Raw genomic sequence first — 21,229 nt, 5'->3', positions numbered from 1 at the left:
TGTGTGAATCGTTCGGAAAACTACTTCGTAAAACCATATGTAAGAATTTGCGCTAAACCAAGTTCTGCAAATTGTTCGTAAAACCATTCATACGAATTCTAGTTGAACAAATTTATGTAAATTGTTGTTCATATAATCATAAGAATTTAAGCAGAGCGATTTTCTTAAGTCGTTTGTAAAACTTTTGGTGAAAATCATAAAATGAGTTGTTTTTGAGGCCCAGTGTCTTTACTGGATGAAGTGGTTTTGCTATAAATGTGCTGCATTCATGAGGTCACGAGTTTGTTTGGGAACATGACAGATAATTTTTACGGATTTCTAATGCTTTGACATGAATGGCCTTAACTGAGAGTTCGGTTTCAGGCTTTGACAAACGAACGTCGCAGTGGAATGATTGTGGTACAGCTTCAAAGTTCCTTTTCCTTTTCGTTTTTTTGCTCATGTTTAAGCTGAAGCCTGTCTTTTTATCACTTAGAATGGTGCCTTTTCCCAGCTTAAATTGTGTTGTTGATGGAAACTGGTGAATTTAAGTGACGCATGAGACTCGAGATCTGCACAACTGAACAGTCTTGTGTAAAATAACAGTAGAGCTGACTCTAGATCAGTAGTGAAAATGAAATGCCTGACGAGTCTTCTGTCTGGATTCGCTTTCGGCCTTGTGTAGAAACATTCTTTTATGAAAAATGTACGTTTACGCGAAACACTTCGCAAATGCCAACTGACATTTGACAAACAGAAAGTGAAATTTGCCAGTGGCCTTTCTATATTTTTTTTGTTTTCATAAAGAATGGCTCATTTTAAGGTTCGACATTTGACCTAATGTATGGATATATTGACAAGACAGGCGAGTTAATCTGAAATATTAGTTGTGTGCTTTGGATATTTATGAGATGATTTCCTGTCAAATATTTCCTTCATCTCAGAATACAGTGTGGCTTTTGTTTTGTTTTTTACGTTCTGTGGTTTTGTTGTGCTGTCTTCATTATAAATTTTAAACATGGTGTATTGTTTTTGACTGAACAATGTAAATATGTCTAAACATATTAAAGTATCTAAACATGCATTTCAATAAAAGTTAAATATTTTGATATATGTGTGATCGTGTTGGTTGTTTTTAAACTTTAAGCTACACAGTAAAAAGGTGAACAATTTTTTCAAACTGCATTTTATTTACGGTTGTCCTAAAATTGAGCTACTGATGAACAAGTAGCCAAACTGCAATCCATGATAAACAGATTACAACGTTCACTGTTAAACCATAAATAGAAAAATATAAATGTACACACTATTAATTATATACAGCTTTACACAGCAAACCAGTCTCACGTTTTGTCATATCAAATCACAAACTCAAATCCTTATATTAACCTTCAAATTGCCAATCATATGAATAGCACTATTTGAGGATATACAATGGCAGCTCTCTGAGTGTTTGGCAAAGGTTCATGTTCAGAGACCGTTCATGCATGGCACAATCAAGTTTAAGACAACGAGAAAACATTTTATAGGCACCACAGACCTAAAGGACCAAACTTTAGCACCATTATTATTGATAAATTAGTCCCACACTAATGCCAAAGTCTCAAGGAATCTCTTTGTAAACGATGGAAACCACAGAATAAAGATGAAAAAAATGTCTATTTCAGAATTTTGACAGTTTATATTTCACAATTCTGTTTTGCTTCCACCACAGAATGAAAAAAGTAACTGACTAATCTCACAATTTTGACTTTTTTCCTCACAAATGTAAGTTATATCTTACAATTTCTCAGAATTGCGAGGGAAAAAAAAGCCCATTCCCACCACAATTTTTTTTTTTAAATTGCAATTCTAAGTCATAATAGCAAGGTATGAACTTCTATTTGACTTCAGTTACATGTTTACAGCTCACAATTCTGCCTTTTTTTTCTGTGGTGAAAATGGGCTTCCATAGTAAGCACGTTGAGAAATGGATTTAAAATAAATGTTTTAATAAATTATTGAATACATTTTAAACAAGAATATCATCTGCATGGACACTTTGCAATGAATTCCCATCTTAGTAGTGGCGCTCACACATTCAACGTAGTGATGAATAGAAGTGCATCTGAACTGCTGTTCGTCATCCTGGGAAATACGCAGAAGCTACGGACGCTGTTGGTTTTGCTCCAGCTGTGTTCAAAGGCTTAGGAACTTCTGTAGATAAAAGATATTCAACATTTAATAAGAAGGTCTAAAATTAAGAATAAATGGGGAAAAGTAGTTTTTGTGGTTTGCCTCTATTTAGATGCATGCTGGGTAGGAGGCCGCGGAGAGGGATGCTGTCATCTCGTCTCTCAAAGTACTTGGAGTCCAGACCAACAGGCTCTCCGCTGTAATGAGCAGAGATACCGGTCAGACCAGAGGCTTTACTTCAGAGAACAGGAAGTAGACGGATTGAAAGAGGAACTCACTTCTCTTTATTGGAGGGTTGGGAGAGTGCAGTGGGACTCAGGTCTGCTGCTGAAGGTTTGGCACTCATAGGGTTAAACTGGACCTAAAAAGAATTCAACAGTGTTTTTTGTCAGACACGCTCATAATTGTGATTGTCAGTGAAAAACACAAAGGCTTTGCTCACACTGACAGCTACAGTTTGATTTTTAGGCACATCAGTCAAATGAGTTCAGTTTTCATAGCAGTATGTATGTGTGTATTTATTTTCAACAAATTGTGGACAATTTTTTAAATATTTTGTGTTTTAATATTTTAACAACATTATGGCGAAAACAATTTTGTACAAAAAAAAATTGGGGTTGAGAATCAACAAGTCAAAATTATGGTAAAAATTCATTAAATATCTTTTTGGAAAATGTGAAAAAAAACAAATTTTTTTTTTGCAAAATTATGGTGAACAAATGTTATTACAATTATATATTTTTGACAATTTGAAAAAAAAAAGTTTCATATTTTCACAAAATAAAGTGAAAATGTAAACTATTTTTGTAAAAATGTGTGTGTGTGTGTGTGGGGGGGGTTAATTTTCACAAAATAAAAAAAAACATATTTTGGGACAATTTGGAAAAATTATGGTGATTTAATGAAATTATGGTGACATCTTTTATAAAAAAATTTTTTTTTTTTAGAAAATGTGGAAATTTAATATTTTCACAAAATTATGGTAACAATGTTATAAAAAATGTTATGCTTAGAAAATTTGGAAAAATATGTTTTTTAAAATATTTTCACAAAAGTATGGTGAACAAATGTTATAAAAAATATTTTTGGAAAATTTGTGATGTTTTCACAAAATCTATTGATAAATCTTCTACTTTTGGAAAATGAAAAAAAAAAATTCAGAAAATTATGGTGAAAAAAAAAGAAGAAAAAAAAAGGTTAAATGTAAAAAAAAAAATATTTTAATTGTTATTTTAAATATTTTCCGAAAATTATGGTAAAATATATATTTTTCATAATGTACATTTCCAAAAATTACATTTTTAGGAAATTCAGTCCAGAATATTTTCTCAAGTAGATTTTTGGGGCACTACATGTATTAAACATTGTTCAGCACCAGAGCGAGACACCATAATCGACACAAGCAGCCAAAACACCAGTTTTCCATCTGCTCCTGCCACAATCTACTGTCTATAATACAGGGGTTAAAGCAAAAAAAAATCCTGAGCCTGAACCTTTTTCTGGGGGTTGCAACAGTGGTATTAATTTGTTACTTTTTCAAAATCATTGATATATTATTAATAACAACAACCACTTGTATTTTTCTCTTATTATTTTCATCAACAATATGGTTTAGTAATTAAAATCATTTAATTATTGTCCGTGCAGAGGCTATTCCGTTTTATTGATCTATGGCGCATTCATTTTGATTCTTTACACGTGTAATGATGTCCAGTGACTTGTTTGCATTATTTCTGCATTATTTTATTTATTTGTAAGACTTTTTTATGACTAAATTTGGTAATGGGAGAGTAAAATTATTTTTTAAACGTACACCGTTCAAACTAGGCTGCTTATGTTGAAGTGTTTGGGATGTGGCTTTTAATGATGAGACCTTTTTTGTAATCAGGCTCTCAAAAAGTATATAACAATTTGGATATAGATTTATCGGCCAACATATCGGTTATCGGCTTTCAAAAATAAAGAATAATCGGTTATCGGTATCGGCCAAAATTTTCATATCGGTGCATCCCTACTAACTAGTAACATATCTGCCATTGACATTAGCCCTTGACAGTCTCAAACTACAGATTATGATGGGATATTTGATATTTGAAACAGAAATACCAAGAAAGCTTACTCACTACAATATGGTACAAACACATGTAACATTTAGGATGCTTTTGATATCAAGTTTTGCTGGTTAGCTTTGTCCTTGATCGTACAAGATGACCTACAATCTAAAACATGACATTTCTGAAATTGTTTTGTTCAAAATAAATAATGGTCAATTAAATACTAGGAAATGAATATAAAATAGGAAATATACAAAGACAGTTTACTCCAGAAAACTACAGTTCAGATCGGTTAACAACAACAAAAACATTAAAATGGTCCAAGAACTGGTAACTTAAACAGGGTTCGTACAGATACTGCAAAATAAAATTCCTGGACTTGCACTTCTTTTTTGGTTTTCAAGGACTAAAATCAGATCTCACTTATTAATCAATATTGTTATTATCTTTCAAATTCTAATAAATAAACTAATAAAACAAAATGGTACAAATAAAGTGCAGCACATGCAAAGAATGCAATGACTGTGGCAACTTTAATATTTGAAAGGATACTATGGCAAAGTTATCGCTTTCCTTATTCAAAAATTAATATATGATTGACCTGAAGAATGAAAGCTATGTCGTACACTTGGAATATTATGAGCTTTTTCACGCTCTTAGACACTAGGGGTGTGACAATACACTTAGCTCACTAGGTGAGACAAAATGCAGATACTTAGTTCATTAGAACGAGACACATCTTTTAATACTTAAAAAAAAAAATAATAATTCAAATGACAAAATATGTCTTTTTATCACAAAAAGTAAACCAATGCAGTTGTATTTTGAAATGTTTTAACTAATCTAGTGCTTAACTAATGATTATTTTGCTAATCAAGTAATCTGATTATTTTGACAACGGAGTAATCTGATATTTTTTAGTAATACAAATAGAACTAAGTGGAAAAATAGGCTTTAATATGACTATTTATAAATAAAGTAACGATGAGGCAATAATAATTGGCCTCAAATACAGTATCAAAACCAAGTACATGGTTTTATTAAACAACACTGTTAAATACACAATGTAATGCCTATATTATAACAAATACCTGCAGAGGGTGCCAACGGCCTGGTGAGGTTTCATGTGAGTCAACGACATTTAAATTCATTTAATTTTAATATTTGGCCACATGCAAAGTCAGAAACATTTATTTTGAAATCGCGATGTACAATAAATCGCATATTTAGAAATATGTTGATGCATTCTCCTGTGTTGGCATAGGTTTAAATGATTTACGTTACAAATCAAGTGAGTTTTCCCAGATGAACGCTAAGCAACCCAAACTCACCGCATATGCAGAGGAAGAGTTTAGCCCCTTTCACACATACAGTCTTTCCTGGCAAGAGATCATGTGTGAACAGGACCTTTTCAAAAATACAGGTAAGTGCATTCTGGCAATCATATCGTTCTTATGGAGATGACGTGATTACTCTGAGCTGTTTACAAAGCTCCGCTGCTTTTTTAATAGCTTTTCTATGTAAATATAGATTACGCTAGATGGAAATCTTTGACCATTGCGCCTCGCAGCTTTTTCAACGTGTCGCGCTCGAGACCCAGGCTTCTTTTTCATTCATCAGCTGGGTGTCTCTGCAATTGGAAACTATTATACGCGTCTCGTGTTTATAAGAGCAAAAACTTCTGATTGGCTAGTAATGTTAGTTTGGTTGAGAGTGAAAGCTGTGTTCCTCTCATACATTGGTAGGCGGACTCATGAACTAGAACATGATATCAACAAGTGTTTTTAAACGTAGGACGACTATCTTTTTTTCCCCTGCAGCCAAACGCTGCACGCCCTGTATAATACAAATGTTAATTGCCAAAAATGTTGTTATAGCAACTGCAGAAGATAAAACACTACAGATCTGATTAAATACATAAATTGATACAGAAAAAAAAAAGTGGACACAGTAATTAAGTTTTGAAAAAGAAATTAGAGAATTGTGTTCAGTGTGAGCAGAGACTACAATAGAGACATGCAAACTATAGAAAAAAAACTAATAAAAGCAGGAAAGAAAAGAAGACATGAGAGATAAAAGGAGGAGATAAGGCCTGCCTTTGGTCCAGACGTCTGATTGTGCACTGACAGGACAGAGCGAGGTCCTGAGCTCACACAGGAAAAAGGAAGAGGATATTTGGAGTTTATCGTAGAGGTGATGGGGAAACCCTGTCCCAAAGACAAGGGGAAACCTTTGCTATCCAGCTAGAGAAGACAAGAACAGCTTCATCACTTCAAAAGACAAGTCCAATCTGACATGCAAACAATCAAACTGATCGCTACGGTTTGATTTCCTGCTACATCTATAGACAAAAACCTGTTTGGCAGATTTTATGCTAGACTTTCAGTGACAGATGAATTACCATATTGTGAGGAACACTTCCTGTTCTCAGACCTGCTGCAGGAGTCTCAAACATTCCTAAAGTCTCCTGCTTCCGAGAGAGCTGGTTCTCATTCAGCTGCTTGTTTAGCCAAGTTATTACTGAAGAACATGAAGGCAGAAAATGTCTTGAAAATGTTTCAATTAAACAGGATTTTAATGGAATATTTTATATATATATATACAGTGGGTACGGAAAGTATTCAGACCCCCTTAAATTTTTCACTCTGTTATATTGCAGCCATTTGCTAAAATCATTATATATATATATATATATATATATATATATATATATAATAAGAATATAGAAATTTAAATAAACAGAAAACCTAATAAAGAGATAAAAATAAATTAATGTAAATTGTGAAATGTAAATTATATAAATTAAAACAAAAGTACAATAAACATAATATAAATAAAAAGTAGAAAAATCATGTAAAATCTTGATAAAGAAAAATAAATAAAAAATGCATAAAAAACTAAAATATATATGTATATAAATAACAAAGAAAAAAAAAAGACAACTAAACAAATAAATAGACAAAGATGGAGTGAATAAATAAAAGCACCCACCATTCTCATTGGTTTTTAACACTTCCCTGCTCTCGTCCAGTTTCTGAACTGTAGCTTCGAATTGTTCCTTTAATTTCATTACCTAAAGCAAAAGAAAATGTTGATAAAAAGAAGAATTCCTCAAACAGGCATTTGTTGGCAGCAGTAGGTACCTCTTCCTCTTTCTGTCGGAGCTGTTGTTGGGTGTCCTGCAGCTCTCGCTGCCCCCGCTGCAGTTTCTCTGTAGTTTCCTGCAGGATCTTTTCTTGAGACACCGTCACTGTGTTCTTCACCTTGATCTTCCCCATCAGCGCCTTCAGATCCCCCTGGAGCTTCTTGATGATGCCGTTCGCCTGCATTGAGAAATTATGTCTGTGAGACGTGTTCAACTGGACTATAGAAATAACTTACTTTTAACATCGACGCAAACCTTGATGAGCTCCTCCGACAGGGACTTTACCGTGGCCTCCAACTTGGTGATTTGAACTTGCTTACTTTCAACGTTTCCTTCGACAGAATTCTAGCAAAGATACAAGTAAAAAAATAAATACATAAAGTGACATCCATGTCATATTTCATCCCAATATTAAAAGAAAATTATACTTAAATACACACACTCACTAATGATAATATTTTTGTCATTACTCTGATAATTAAATAGTATCAAATATATTTAATTTAAAATATGTAAAATCAAATAAATTTTATTTAATCAAATTTTTAAAAGTAGATCATATATACTACATATTTGAAAAATACTATTATATATAGCATTACTGAGAATTAAAAATGATAAAATATATAGACGGAAAAAGAAACATATAGAAAAATCTCACACACACAAATATACAGGTACATCTCAAAAAATGTGAATATCGCCCAGGTTGCTTTGATAGCGGCCTTCAGGTCATCTGCATTGTTGGGTCTGGTGTCTCTCATCTTCCTCTTGACAATACCCCATATATTCTCTATGGGGTTCAGGTCAGGCGAGTTTGCTGGCCAAGCAAGCACAGCAACACCATGCTCATTGAACCAGCTTTTGGTACCTTTGGCAATTTGAGCAGGTGCCAAGTCCTGCTGGACGAAATATTTCAGTCTATGTGTAATGAATCTATATAATATATGGGTTTCACTTTCTGAAATGAGTGACAAAAAATATTGACCTTTTTCATGATATTCAAATTTTTTGAGATGTACCTGTATACACTAGGCATGTGACGGTATCAAATTTTCATGTTGTGATAATTGCTACAGCTTTAATCACGGTATACCATAGTGATGCATGGATTGCATGGAATTTTCATGTTGTGATAATTGCTACAGCTTTAATCACGGTATACCGTAGTGATGCATGGATGAGCTAAAACGTCACCCGAATCCACAGCTTCAAATAAATTATCCACCCGCCAACCGCCCGCACCTATACTTTTCTGATTTAGATAACCACACCCGATCGTCACATTCAGGGTTCGTACGGTCATGAAAAACCTGGAAAAGTCATGGAATTTTAAAACAGCAATTTCAAGGCCTGGAAAAGTTTTGGAAAAATAAATAAAACCAGAAAGTTTTGGAAAAGTCATGGAAATCTATTTCACTATTCTCTGTATAATAGAATTATGTTTAATCAGGTCCTGAAATTGGATGCAGGATTGCGCATATATCGCATTAGCCGACTTTAAAATGATGGAATTTGCTGCAAAATATTTATTCAATATAGCGTGTAGGTTAGATGAGTAAATAAATCCACACAAACCATCAGATGAAAACAGCGTGAGTGATTCAGCTGTACCGCGTCTTCTCTCTTTGACTTTCTCTTCACATCAGCACATCTAGATTTGCGATATAAGACTTCAGTTCGCGTTTCCGGACAGTTGACAGGATTGTCACTTGCCTAATCGGTCATTGTTGCATCGTCACAAAAATGTATTATTTTCACGTCTTTTTAAGTAATTCGGTACTCGCGCTCTCCAGAGGCGCTTTTCTGTGCGCTCACAGTCACATCCAAAGTGGTCATCCTCGCGAGTATCCTCATAAGCGCTGTCGGTTTTGTCTTAAGTTCATGTAAACAGTTGCGAAAGAAAACGCATGAGTATCAGTATTGGATCCGTGAAATAGGTCTTTTGACAGGAGCCTAATAAAGCTGTGCCGTCTGTCATTAATGTTAATCAAACAACAAAAGAGAGAAAATCCCTCACTGCTCTCGACTAAATGTTTTGTTGAATAACTTTAATGTTAATTTACAGTTTATTCAATTTCTGTAGCCTATTTAAAACACGTTCATATTTTAGAAAATGTAGTTAATATTTGCATCATTAATGATTTATCTTATCCACCCGCAAATAATCAGAATGCATTTTTTATAAATGCATATAATCGCCATCCGCGCATCACTAGTATACGGTAAAGTGGACATAATACAGTATAACAGGTTTAATAACATTCTTTTTCCTGTAACAAAAAGTATTGAACATTTAAATACATTACAGCAATACACAAAAATGTTAAAGTAAACAAATGTTCACAAATCAGAAAAGTATTTTTAAAATGGTTTTAAAAATCTGAATAATTTGTAATAATTATTCACGGTATTATGAAGTGCTCACGATAACAATACCGTGCATGTTCATTATCGTGATATATCGTATTACCGAATACCAGCACGCCTAATATACACACACTACATTAATGAGAATCAAAAATTAAATATATAGATAGAAAATAAAATTAAATATTTAATAAAGGATTTTATATATATATATATATATATATATATATATATATATATATATATATATATATATATATATATATATATATATAAATTTTTTTTGCATAATGCTAATGAGAATTGTGGGCAATGCGCTCACCTTCTGCTGCTGTGTGGCCTCCAGCACTTCTTTGGTCCGCAGCACGAGCTGCTCTTTATCTTTGATCTCCTGCTCAAAGACGGCCACTCGCATCTGCAGCTGGTTGACGAGACGTTCTTTCTCGTGGCATTCGGTGTCGAGGGTGCTGTTCTCTCTCCTCAACGACAGAACCTGCTGCTTTGACCTCTGACACTCCTGGACAAAGACACAAAGTTAAAACATCAGATGTTCCTTTTGATTTCCAGACCACATCCTTCTGGATAAATCTCACACCTCTTCCAGGCTGGCCAGTTTGGCTTTAAGGTCTCGAATGGTGGAGTCGCTCTTGTATTTCTTGTCAATGAGCTCCCTGTTGGCCGTTTCCAGCTCAGAGGCTTTGGTTTGGAGCTGCTGGGTGCTTCTGTGATGAGATGACTCAAGTTCCTGCCGCAGCTGTTCGTTCTGCTGCTGCAGACGAGCTTGTATCTATTAAATACAGTAAATGAAATAAGATTTTAGAACTTTAGCTTTCTGGGCCTGATATTTTTTAGTTGGTTCACAAAAATGTTTTATTCATTTATTAACTAGAAATTAATAAAAAAAATAACTAAAAAATAAAACAAATAAAAGAAATATAAGTAAAAACAAACAAAAATATAAATACATAAAAATCAAAAGAAAAATTTGATAAAGCTAAAAATAAAATGAATAGAACTATGAAAAATGTAATAAAATGATACATTTAAATATAAATAACTAACAAAAAAAAAATAAAAGATAAAGCAAATAAATATAAATAAAAATAAGAAAATAAAAACTATATAAAGATATAAATATAAAGTAAAAAATAAAAAGATAGATAAGCAAATATAAATATATAAAATAAATAACCAAATGAATTAACTAATTTATTATTAACTTATTTAATTGTTTAAATACTTGAACATTTCTAGAAAATTTCTAATGAATTCAACACTGAAATGCACGTTAGGTTACCTCCAGAGCTTTTTCACGCTCAGCTGTGAAATCTTGCATGTGTCTGCTGGACAGAGAGGTCGTTTGAGATGTCCATTCAGATCGGAGCTTGTCCAATTCTCGACTTTTCTCAGACAGTGTCTAGAGGATGAACCAATTGGATGAAGTGATTATTTTCATATATATATATACACAATATTGTGCAAAAGGCAAATTAGTATGGTCTAAAAAAGAACCAAAAAGAAAGGTTAAGTCATTTAAAAAGGTTTAAGTCTGTTATTTCTATCTTTTGCAGTAGTGTGCCAGTAGAAAATATCAGTTTACATTTGCAATAGGGCTGGGAGATATGGGAAAAAAAATAAAACCTTGATTTTTTTCAGAACGTTTGACTTCTCGACTTTTCTCAGACAGTGTCTAGAGGATGAACCAATTGGATGAAGTGATTATTTTCATATATATATATATATATATATACACACACAATATTGTGCAAAAGGCAAATTAGTATTGTCACCAAAAAGAAAGGTTAAGTCATTTAAAAAGGTTTAAGTCTGTTATTTCTATCTTTTGCAGTAGTGTGCCAGTAGAAAATATCAGTTTACATTTCCAATAGGGCTGGGAGATATGGGAAAGGTTTAAGTCTGTTATTTCTATCTTTTGCAGTAGTGTGCCAGTAGAAAATATCAGTTTACATTTGCAATAGGGCTGGGAGATATGGGAAAAAAAATAAAACCTTGATTTTTTTCAGAACGTTTGACCAATTCTTGATTTTTTCACGCAGACTTATAAGTGCATTACTGCGACCTCAAGCGCATTCTGTGTGAATGGCACCTTCTGGTCCTTCACAGAGGTGAGTGGTTAATCACGTGCGCCGACATGCGGTCGGATCATTCTTTTCTCTTTATTGTTAACATTGGCATATTGTCAAAGTGTCTAATTCTAACGTTTGGTAATATTTCTATTCAAAAATCGTGATTCCTCGATTTATAAAAAATAAAATCGTGGCAAAACATTACATTCAAATTAATCTATAAAATCGGAAAAATCGCCTAATTTCCAAACATTCCTTTTGCCATTAATTGTAATAATCCAGTGAGATTTTTGTTTGCTCGAGCAGTCTGACAGCAGCCAGTGCTCCACACAGAGATCTGATCTCATCATCATCCAGTCCGTCTGGAATGACGTGAAGAAACTGAGACAGACTAAATCCAGAAGAACTGTGGCAACGTCTCCAAGAAGCTTCAAGAAACCTTCTACCTGACAAAAACTATGCACAAGTGTACAGAGGACAAAAGCTTTTGTAAATGCAAAGGTTGGTCACACCAAATGTTGGTTTGTTTTAATTAATAGAAGTTAATTGAAAATCTATTTATGGCATTATAAATGTAAAGAAAGAAAATCTATTCATGACATTATATTTGAAAGCATCCTCAATTTACAGCATGTTCACACAAGTGCCTAAAACTTTTCACAGTACTGTAGCTTTGCAGGAAGGTTTCTTGAAGCGTCTTGGAGACGTTGCCTCAGTTTTTGTGGATTTAGTCTGCCTCAGTTTTTTCTGTTTCTTCATGTCATTCCAGACAGACTTGGAAGATGATGAGATCTGGGACCGTATTCACGAAATATCTTAAGAATCTTAAAAATAATGGGCAGTCAGTCCTAATTTTAGGACCCTAAATTTTTGCTCTAGAAGTATTTAATAAAGGGTTTTAATGCTAAAATCATTATACAATCATTATAAATCTCTGACAGAGACCATCAGCCTCTAAAACCAATTTTTGGGTGAAGATACTAATGGTTAAAACACTTTTGCACGGTAGTGTGTGTTATATATATATATATATATATATATATATATATATATATATATATATATATATATATATATATATATACACACACACACACACACACACACACACACACACACACACACACATCTTGAATCTTGAATGTGACTTACTTGCTGCGCATAATTTAGCTGTCTTGTCAGATCTTCCTCAGTCTTTCTCAACTTCTGTTCCAACTGCTGCTTTTCCTCCTGTAAAAAAACAAAGATGTATTAAAGATTCATTCATTAAAAACAAGTAGAATTAAAACATATTATATATTCCCTTTGTAGTCCCAAGTCTGTGATGATGAGCTTCACCTTTACAGTGGACAGACATGTGGCCAGATACTTCTTAATATCCGTATCAGATCCCGGCAGCAGTTTCAGAGAGAGATGCGTGAGGTGTTTAAAAGCGTTCGTCTCCACAATGTTAAGGTCTGAAGGACTGCGATCGAACGCTGACGAAGCTGATGTGAGCTGCAACAGAAACCTGAACACAAACAGACAGAAACGGTTCTCACGACCAATACCCATTAACAGGAGATATAACAGCAATAATATCCAGACAATCTCTCACCGTGGGTTTCCTTTGTCCTGTTCAGAGATGCACTGCTCAAGCAAGTCTATAAATTTCTGTGGGAATGATGTGAAGTCTATTAAAAGCCCTTGTTGTACTTTTAAGCTGTGAAGGAAAGCGAAAATGATTATTACGCTGAAAAGTGCACATTTAAGTAAAATATTATGATCAATATTATACAAAAAAGGCATGGTCAGATCACAATACCTCTGAAAATCTTCCTCTGATATGACAAGGTTGTATAAAAAGTAAAAATCAGAATCATCCGTCAGCCGTACAACCAAATCCTGTTGATAAAAACAAAAAGAAAGTCAAAACAGCACAAAAACATTCGTTAAATACATAACTAATGCCGTATAAATGATAATTTCTCACCTTTCTATGGACAGGATTTGATGATGCTTGTAGTTCAATACTGATACGAATGACTGAACGTCTGTAATTAAAATAACATCATAAATAATCACATTTAGACCATTACTAGCCTCCAAAAACAAAACACTGTAACATATAAAACAATTAATGAATTAATATGCCCAAAACACACATTTAGGTCATATTTATGTTTGAAATACATACATATATACAACCGCTTTTACCTCTCATCGGTATCTCTATTCTTCACAAGCACCTGTAACCTCTTGTTAAAAAGTAATTCCGTCATTTCGAGTTCGTATAATAATTCCCAAAGCGATATTAATCATAAAAATCGCTGTTTATTCGAGTTTTTGACGCTGGTGAATGAATCATTTGCTGATTTGTTTTCTCGCGCTTCGCTCCCGCGTTTGTCCGTTTCTCACCGGATGTACCGAACGCCTCAACCTAATCACGCGTATGATCTTATTTCAGCATGTTTGTGTTTTTAACAATATTTAAAAGAAATATAAAGCTTTAAAATCGCGTTTAAGATCTATCTGTGCGTGTTTAAGGATAATACAATTAAATATATTTTTCTGTCAGGGTTCACCGGCGCGTGTTGTGATTGGTCGAGAGGCAGGCGTCAAACGTCAACGCAGAGTGGGCGGGGCGTACAGGAGTTTTGAACATGGCGGTGAGTAGCGCAAAGGTTTCCTCACCGTTCACTTTATAAACGCTTCTATGAACGCATGGCGTTTACAAACAAATAAACACGCAAATGTTTTGTGGGCTCTTAAATCTCAAATTTTCCACACTAGGGCCTGCTGGTTATTGTAATATTGTGATATATTGTGTTGTGTATTATTGCGCTAAGCTACATTGCCTGATATATTATACAGGCCTGTAATATATTGTATAATCCATAATCTTGATTTTCAGGATAAAGAGAAGAAAAAGAAGGAGAGTATTTTTGATTTGTCGAAATACATCGACAAACATATAAGAGTAAAGTTCCAAGGAGGTCGTGAAGGTGAGACAGTTGCTTTATAATTAATAAATAATAAAATTTAAATAATATTATAACATTATATTATGCTTAATTAAATGACATTGAATTTAACATTCATTGTTTCCTATTTTCAGCAAGTGGAGTTTTAAAAGGCTTCGACCCGCTGTTGAATCTTGTGTTGGATGGCACCATTGAATACATGCGAGGTAACATCTCCAGACCGATTGTAAAATTAATAAAAAAAAATAAGATATTTCATTTTGAAATGCATTTTTAGTTTTTTTTTATTTATCTTATGTTTTATTTTAATTCTAAGTTATTTTTTTTATTCTAATCAAACGGTTAATATGATTAAAGTTTTTATATTTGTATTTATTTTAATACATATTTTTTGCATTTTTATTCAGAATCGTTGTGCGTGATTCCTCATCACATCCTTTTTACGCAGATCCTGATGATCAGTATAAGCTGACCGAAGACACCAGGCAGCTCGGTCTGGTTGTGTGTCGAGGGACGTCCGTTGTGCTGATCTGTCCACAGGACGGGATGGAGGCCATTCCGAACCCTTTCATTCAACAGCAGGATGGATAATATTCAGCTGTGCTTTTTTCTTCTTCTTGCATTGTGTAGATGTCTGGTGAAGAAAATACATGGTTTTTGTTAGGTCTGAAATCATGAAAAATACATTTTGTATTTAGACTCAGGATAAGTGTTTTTGGTTGGTTTTGTTTCTGTTGTTTATGAAACTCACATTTGTTTGTGTGGTTTGAATTATAAGGCATGTTTTCTGTTCATGAAAATGGGTGCGTAATGTTGCCCTGGTTCTTTAAGTGTCGTTTCATTCATTTGGACATTAATAAACATCTGGGATGTAACATTTCTAAATTAAGCAAAAACAAAGATGCCTGTACCTCGAAGGGGGTGGATCCCACAGGATTACCTTTTCAGAAGGCTTTTGTACACACACAAACAGTCGGGACGTTTAGGAAGCTTTCAGAGAACGTCTTTGTATAATCTAAATGGAAACTGTATTTTGAAGGTCTTCGGTTCTGAGAAGCCTTGAGAAAACATCTGTGTTTACTTTTGTGGTGTTGTCTCTGTTTTACACTCACAAAACCAATTACTAAGATTAAAGACTCCGTTATGGACCCTTGCCTGTTTGGGAGAATGCTTTTCCTACTTTTGTTGAGAACATACATTTTATAAAGGAATTTTAAACCCAAACGTGAACGTTTACACACCCTCGGGCCATCCAAGATGTAGATGAGTGTTTCTTTATCAGAACAGATTTGGAGAAATCACTTGCTCAGCAATGGATGCTCTGCAGTGAATGGGTGCCGTCAGAATGAGAGTCAAACAGCTGATAAAAACATCACAATAAGTCCATCAATTAACATTTTGTGTAGTGGAAAAACTGTTTAAGAAACAAATCCATCTTTATGATGTTTTAACTTTAAACCATCACTTCTTCCTCCAGTCAAAAAGTCCATCTCTTGTTGTCCTCTCGCATCAATATCCACCAACATAATTGTTTAGTTTCGGACAGTTTTTGCTTGTAAACAGTGCTCTTACATATTTCTCTCCTGATTCAGACAAGGTGACTTTTTCACTGAAGAAAGCATGGATAAAGGACTCGAATGTTACCTGGAAGCAACGGTTTGAAGTTAAAAACATCATGATGAATTTGTTTCTTACAAACTCAGTTTTTCTCTTCACAAGACATTAACTGATGGACTGGAGTGGTGTGGATTATTGTGATGTTTTATCAGCTGTTTGGACTCATTCTGACGGCACCCATTCACCACAGAGGATCCATTGGTGAACAAGTGATGTAAAGCTACATTTCTGCCAATCTGTTCTCATGAAGAAACAAACTCGTCTATATCTTAGATGATTTGAGGGTGAGTAAATGTTCTTTTTTGGGTGAACAGTTTCTTTAAAGTATAACAGCAGAACTACTCTCACATACACACAATCATGTTTTACTATAACTTTCACTAAAAGCTTGGAAACAAGGGTTTTTCTACCAAGAAGATAGTTTTTTGATGGATATTAGATTGAGATTAGCCATTCATGCTTCTTAGCACAGCCACAAAGCCCTGTTTGTAACCTTTCAGGATTGATTTTAGGTGGGAAACAACATGTACATCAATATACTAGTGAGATCCAGTATAGTTTCCACTCTGATATTAATGCAATACGTATGCGGTAATTGAGATTTGTTGGTTCCTGCATTTGTGATGGCAGTTTTCTAGCAGTTATGAATGAAAGACTCAGTGTGTCTTGCCTCACTGGTGCTCTTTTGAGCAGATTTTATCAGTGCGCACTGGCACCCAAGTCTGGGCTTTATTGGGTAACACAGTTATAGTGGTTCAGGGTCTGTTAACTGATGGCTAACTTTAGAGGGGTCTGTAAGAGGAGCTGCTGTCTGAAGCCACGCCAACTCTTAATACTATTCCAGGTCAGATGTCGTCTGAGGAGCGGTGCATTTTGCACAGCAGATTAAACCTATGAGGTAAAAAATTGAGAACTATATATACACGAAACTATAACAATATAATAAACAAAAAAAATCTAAATAAAGATGAACAGAAATTGAAAAATTTATTTGTCAGCTTAAATACATTACACAAGCTAATATATATATATATGGGAGAATATAGCAATATATAATAAAATAGAATAAGAAATATGAAAAATAGATAACATATAGACAGGTATACTAGAAGATAATAAAGAAAATATATATACAAAATATCACAAATATAAGAAACTATAAAACAAATCTTAATAAAAATGAACAGATACAAACAAAAAATTTAATTGGAGAAACAGATTTATCACCTAAAATACATTCTACAAGATGGGAAAATATATCAATATATAATAAAATAGAATATAAGAAAACAGGATATAAGTAATATAAAAAGATACAAAATAAAGACTTAAACCGGTACAAAAGAAGATGTAAACGAAAAATTACATAAAGCATTTTAGCCGCTTAGATGGATGGATGGATGGATGGTAGATAGATATATAGATAGACAGATAGATAGATAAACACTATTTGCAGTATAACCTTTTTTTTTTTTTACTATTTAACCCCTCCCAAGTACAACAGTCTATTGTTTCTTTAAACCCCTTAAAAGTCTCACAAAGACCAAATAACATTGTGAAAAATAATTGAGGATTTTGTTTAACACAATAGTTTTGTGTGGACGACACGAGATCCCGCCCTCACCTGTGCGAAGCCCCGCCCATTGGTGAGTCTAGCTAGCGCATAACAGGGCTGCATTCTATATAGTCTCCAAACGTATCGTGCGGTTTATTCGGACGTCAACGTAAAGCTCAGATGCCTCAGTGACCAGATGCTGTCTGAAACGGTGAGTAACGATCTATTTAACACTAGTTAACTAGTTATTCTTCACAGATGTATGTCAGAACTTTTAATTATGTTAAAAACGAGAATAATATTTGATTGCATTATGTAATTGTTTTATTTGTTGCATTATTTTTTATTATAGCTATTTTATATTTGGTACCATTGCATTATTATTATTATTATTTTGCCATTTAAGATTTAAATTTATAGTCAATGAGATGTTGTGACCTGAAATATTAAGTGTATGTTTGTTATATATTACATTTTTCTTCTTTAATTTCAAATATTTTATTTCCATTTTACTTTATTATATTTTACATTTAATTGGAATATATTGTCTTTCCAAGTTGTATGCCAAAAACTGCCATTTTATTTGATACTGTTGCTTTATTGTTGGCAAGCATGAAAATAAGTGTTTTAATTGGCATTTATCGTCAATACAACCTTTTGGGGGGGATTGTTTTGGCATTTACAAGCCTGAAGTGAAAAGTAATTATATCAATATATTCTGGAACATCAGGCTTCATATTTCTGTGCTGTAACATTTCCGACCTAATAGAGGTTTGTTTTGGCTTCTCGGAACCACTCCTAGTATTGTATCATTCTATGGCCGGTGAAATAATACTATGGCATCCCACGAGATGATTTGTATGTATTTCTTACCTCCATGTGTTTTACAGTTTGGAAAACACAAGGTTTTTTCCCGGTTGTGTTGCATGTCTTTGTATAGACTGAAATGGAGAAGAAAGACTTGAATAAGTGGCCCGAGGGTGATCCACGGCCAGCTTACCTCTCCACTTGCAAATGTATGACTTTAGCTGCCATATTGATTCTTCTCATCATTGGGGCTGCTGTGGGTTTTATGACAGGTAAACTCAATGTATCCTTTTTATAGTCATTTGTTCAAAGAATCAAAATATTTTTTGATACTGATGGAAACCAGCCTTGTTTTCCCTGTTTAGCTTACTTAATACAAGAGGAACATTATTTCATGGAGACAGTGGAATTGCAAGGGCTCAGTTATGATCCAGATCTGCGTGATAAAACATCAGGATTCTATGTAGTTCTGACTGCAACTCTGAAAGAAAAGGTACGACCAGAAGACATGAATATTAGTGTGCACGATTTATTCGTTTTTTCAAAACAATATGTCAAAAAGGGTTTTAACAAACTGAGGTCCGCAGCTGTCTTCACTATTTTACAGATCAGGAATATCTTTAGCAGCTCTGCAGTAGCAAGTCACTTTACTGACTGCCAGATAGTTGCATATGGGTAGGTACATTGCTTACATGCTATGTTTTAACATAAAATTTGCTGAAACTGTATACTCACCGTTAGACCATCTAACATGTAGATGAGTTTGTTTCTTCATCAGAACAGATTTGGAGAAATGTAGCATTACATCATTACACCAATGGATCTTCTGCAGTGAATGGGTGCTGTCAGAATAAGAGTCCAAATGGCTGATAAAAACATCATCAATCTGCCATCACAATTTAACTAGAGGAAGTGTTATTATACATTAGGGGCTCTTATTTTGTCCAGAGCGATGATTCAAAATTAAAAAGCTTTAATGATGATTTGTTTCCCACAAACACGCAGCTTTTCACTTCATAAGACATTAACTGATGGACTGGAGTGGTGTGGATTATTGTGATGTTTTTATCAGCTGTTTGGACTCTCATTCTGACGGCACCCATTCACTGCAGAGGATCCATTGGTGAGCAAGTGATGTAATGCTAAATATCTCCAAATCGGTTATGAAGAAGCAACTCATATAATCTTTGATGGCCTGAGGGTAAGTAAATTATCAGAAAATATTGGGGTGAAATATTCCTTTCATTGAATTATGGTATTTGATTAAGAGTCTGTGACATCTTTCAGGAATGCCAACACAAATGTTTTGACAACTCTACATTTGGTCTTCCGGATCTCTCAAGTCCAGGGGTTTACAGAGAGTTTTGTTCAAGACCTCCTCCGCACTGGATTGAAGGTGCCCATCGTTGTCCCAGATTATGGAGAAATCAGTAGCATCATCCTTCTTGGTATGCCAGTTTCCTATTTTTAAAAAAAATTCAATAATAGTGTAATTTTGTTATTATTTAAAAGCTGCTTGTGATGGGCTTTGGTTCATCATGTGACTTTCTCATCACCACCTGCATTTGGTGGTTATCAGTGTATTACAAAGGTACAAAACAGATTTCAGTACTTCAATAGGTTGGTATATTAACATTATATCAGTTAATGAAATGACGGTATTTAACTGTAAATTTAAGTTAAAACCGTAAAACCTAAAACGTCGCTACTGTATTTTTACGGTAAAATTCCGGCAACCACAGCTGCCTAATTTTACGGATTTTTTTTTTTTTACAGTGTAGCTGTTAGTTTCCTTCTTGTACGTTTAAGAACTCATTTTTGCCTTAAGTGAAGGACATTTGACATTTTAGTATCAAAAGAGTTTAAAGGAGTGGAACATGTATTTATAGTGGTACTTGTTAAGGCAAACAACACAATTACCAGGGGTTAGTGATTTGAACAAACCACAAATCCTTAACGTACATAATATTGCTAAAGATGTGAATGTTACCTCAAATTGTGAAGCATAATGAGACAATGTGTGCCATTAAGCTATCTATGGATTTCAGACTGATGGACAGCAATACTGGCAAAATAAATAAATCAAGACTTAACTATAAACCAACCAGAAAAACCTAGAAATCACATAAAATACCCTTGGAAATGCATAGAAACATGCTAACAGCACTAAAAATATATTAGCATCCAAAGAACCCTATGTGGTGGCGAGTTGCACACTCACATTGTCTTCAGAAAAATCTAGCTTATTTTATGTTCTTTGATTGTTAACCATTGTTTTTCTTATAGCCTGTGGAACACGTCCAGCCATGGCTAACCGTGTTGTGGGTGGTGAAAACGCCCGTCATGGGGAGCTTCCCTGGCAGGTCAGTCTCAGACTGCGTGGCCACCATACCTGTGGCGCATCCATCGTCAACAATCGCTGGCTCGTCAGTGCTGCCCATTGTTTTGAAATGTGAGGAATCTTTCTTGTAAAATCT

The 21,229-nt window shown here is 34.1% G+C and overlaps 3 protein-coding genes across 3 annotated transcripts in view; 2 read left to right on the top strand and 1 right to left on the bottom strand.

Annotated features, from left to right (window-relative positions):
* Positions 1–1,941: 1,941 nt before the first annotated feature.
* sass6 (SAS-6 centriolar assembly protein) lies at positions 1,942–14,346 on the bottom strand. The gene is made up of 17 exons (XM_016282631.1): positions 14,007–14,346; positions 13,783–13,843; positions 13,615–13,694; positions 13,408–13,512; positions 13,149–13,320; positions 12,963–13,040; positions 11,021–11,140; positions 10,319–10,510; positions 10,046–10,240; positions 7,609–7,698; positions 7,352–7,531; positions 7,200–7,281; positions 6,610–6,728; positions 6,305–6,451; positions 2,433–2,515; positions 2,257–2,351; positions 1,942–2,175 (listed from the first exon to the last, which is right to left on the bottom strand). Exons 1-17 carry the CDS (start codon positions 14,069–14,071, stop codon positions 2,102–2,104), a joined length of 1,938 nt encoding a protein of 645 aa, XP_016138117.1. The 5' UTR covers positions 14,072–14,346; the 3' UTR covers positions 1,942–2,101.
* Positions 14,347–14,362: 16 nt separating this feature from the next.
* lsm7 (LSM7 homolog, U6 small nuclear RNA and mRNA degradation associated) lies at positions 14,363–16,016 on the top strand. The gene is made up of 4 exons (XM_016282632.1): positions 14,363–14,458; positions 14,704–14,794; positions 14,908–14,979; positions 15,222–16,016. The coding sequence occupies exons 1-4, from the start codon at positions 14,453–14,455 to the stop codon at positions 15,362–15,364; spliced, it is 312 nt and encodes a 103-aa protein (XP_016138118.1). The 5' UTR covers positions 14,363–14,452; the 3' UTR covers positions 15,365–16,016.
* Positions 16,017–18,862: 2,846 nt separating this feature from the next.
* The window catches only part of tmprss9 (transmembrane serine protease 9), a 6,823-nt gene continuing 4,456 nt past the window's right edge, over positions 18,863–21,229 (top strand). The window contains exons 1-5 of the mRNA XM_016282673.1: positions 18,863–19,024; positions 19,118–19,245; positions 19,360–19,427; positions 20,040–20,200; positions 21,039–21,204. Of these exons, the coding sequence (XP_016138159.1) occupies positions 18,892–19,024; positions 19,118–19,245; positions 19,360–19,427; positions 20,040–20,200; positions 21,039–21,204 (656 nt within the window). The 5' untranslated portion in view covers positions 18,863–18,891. The remainder of the gene's footprint in view (positions 19,025–19,117; positions 19,246–19,359; positions 19,428–20,039; positions 20,201–21,038; positions 21,205–21,229) is intronic.

The sequence above is a fragment of the Sinocyclocheilus grahami genome, unplaced genomic scaffold (genome assembly GCF_001515645.1).
Source record: "Sinocyclocheilus grahami isolate Dianchi unplaced genomic scaffold, SAMN03320097.WGS_v1.1 scaffold163.1, whole genome shotgun sequence".
Classification (NCBI taxonomy): domain Eukaryota; kingdom Metazoa; phylum Chordata; class Actinopteri; order Cypriniformes; family Cyprinidae; genus Sinocyclocheilus; species Sinocyclocheilus grahami.
Note: the sequence above shows the minus strand (reverse complement) of the source record. Positions and strands in the feature narration are given on the sequence as shown.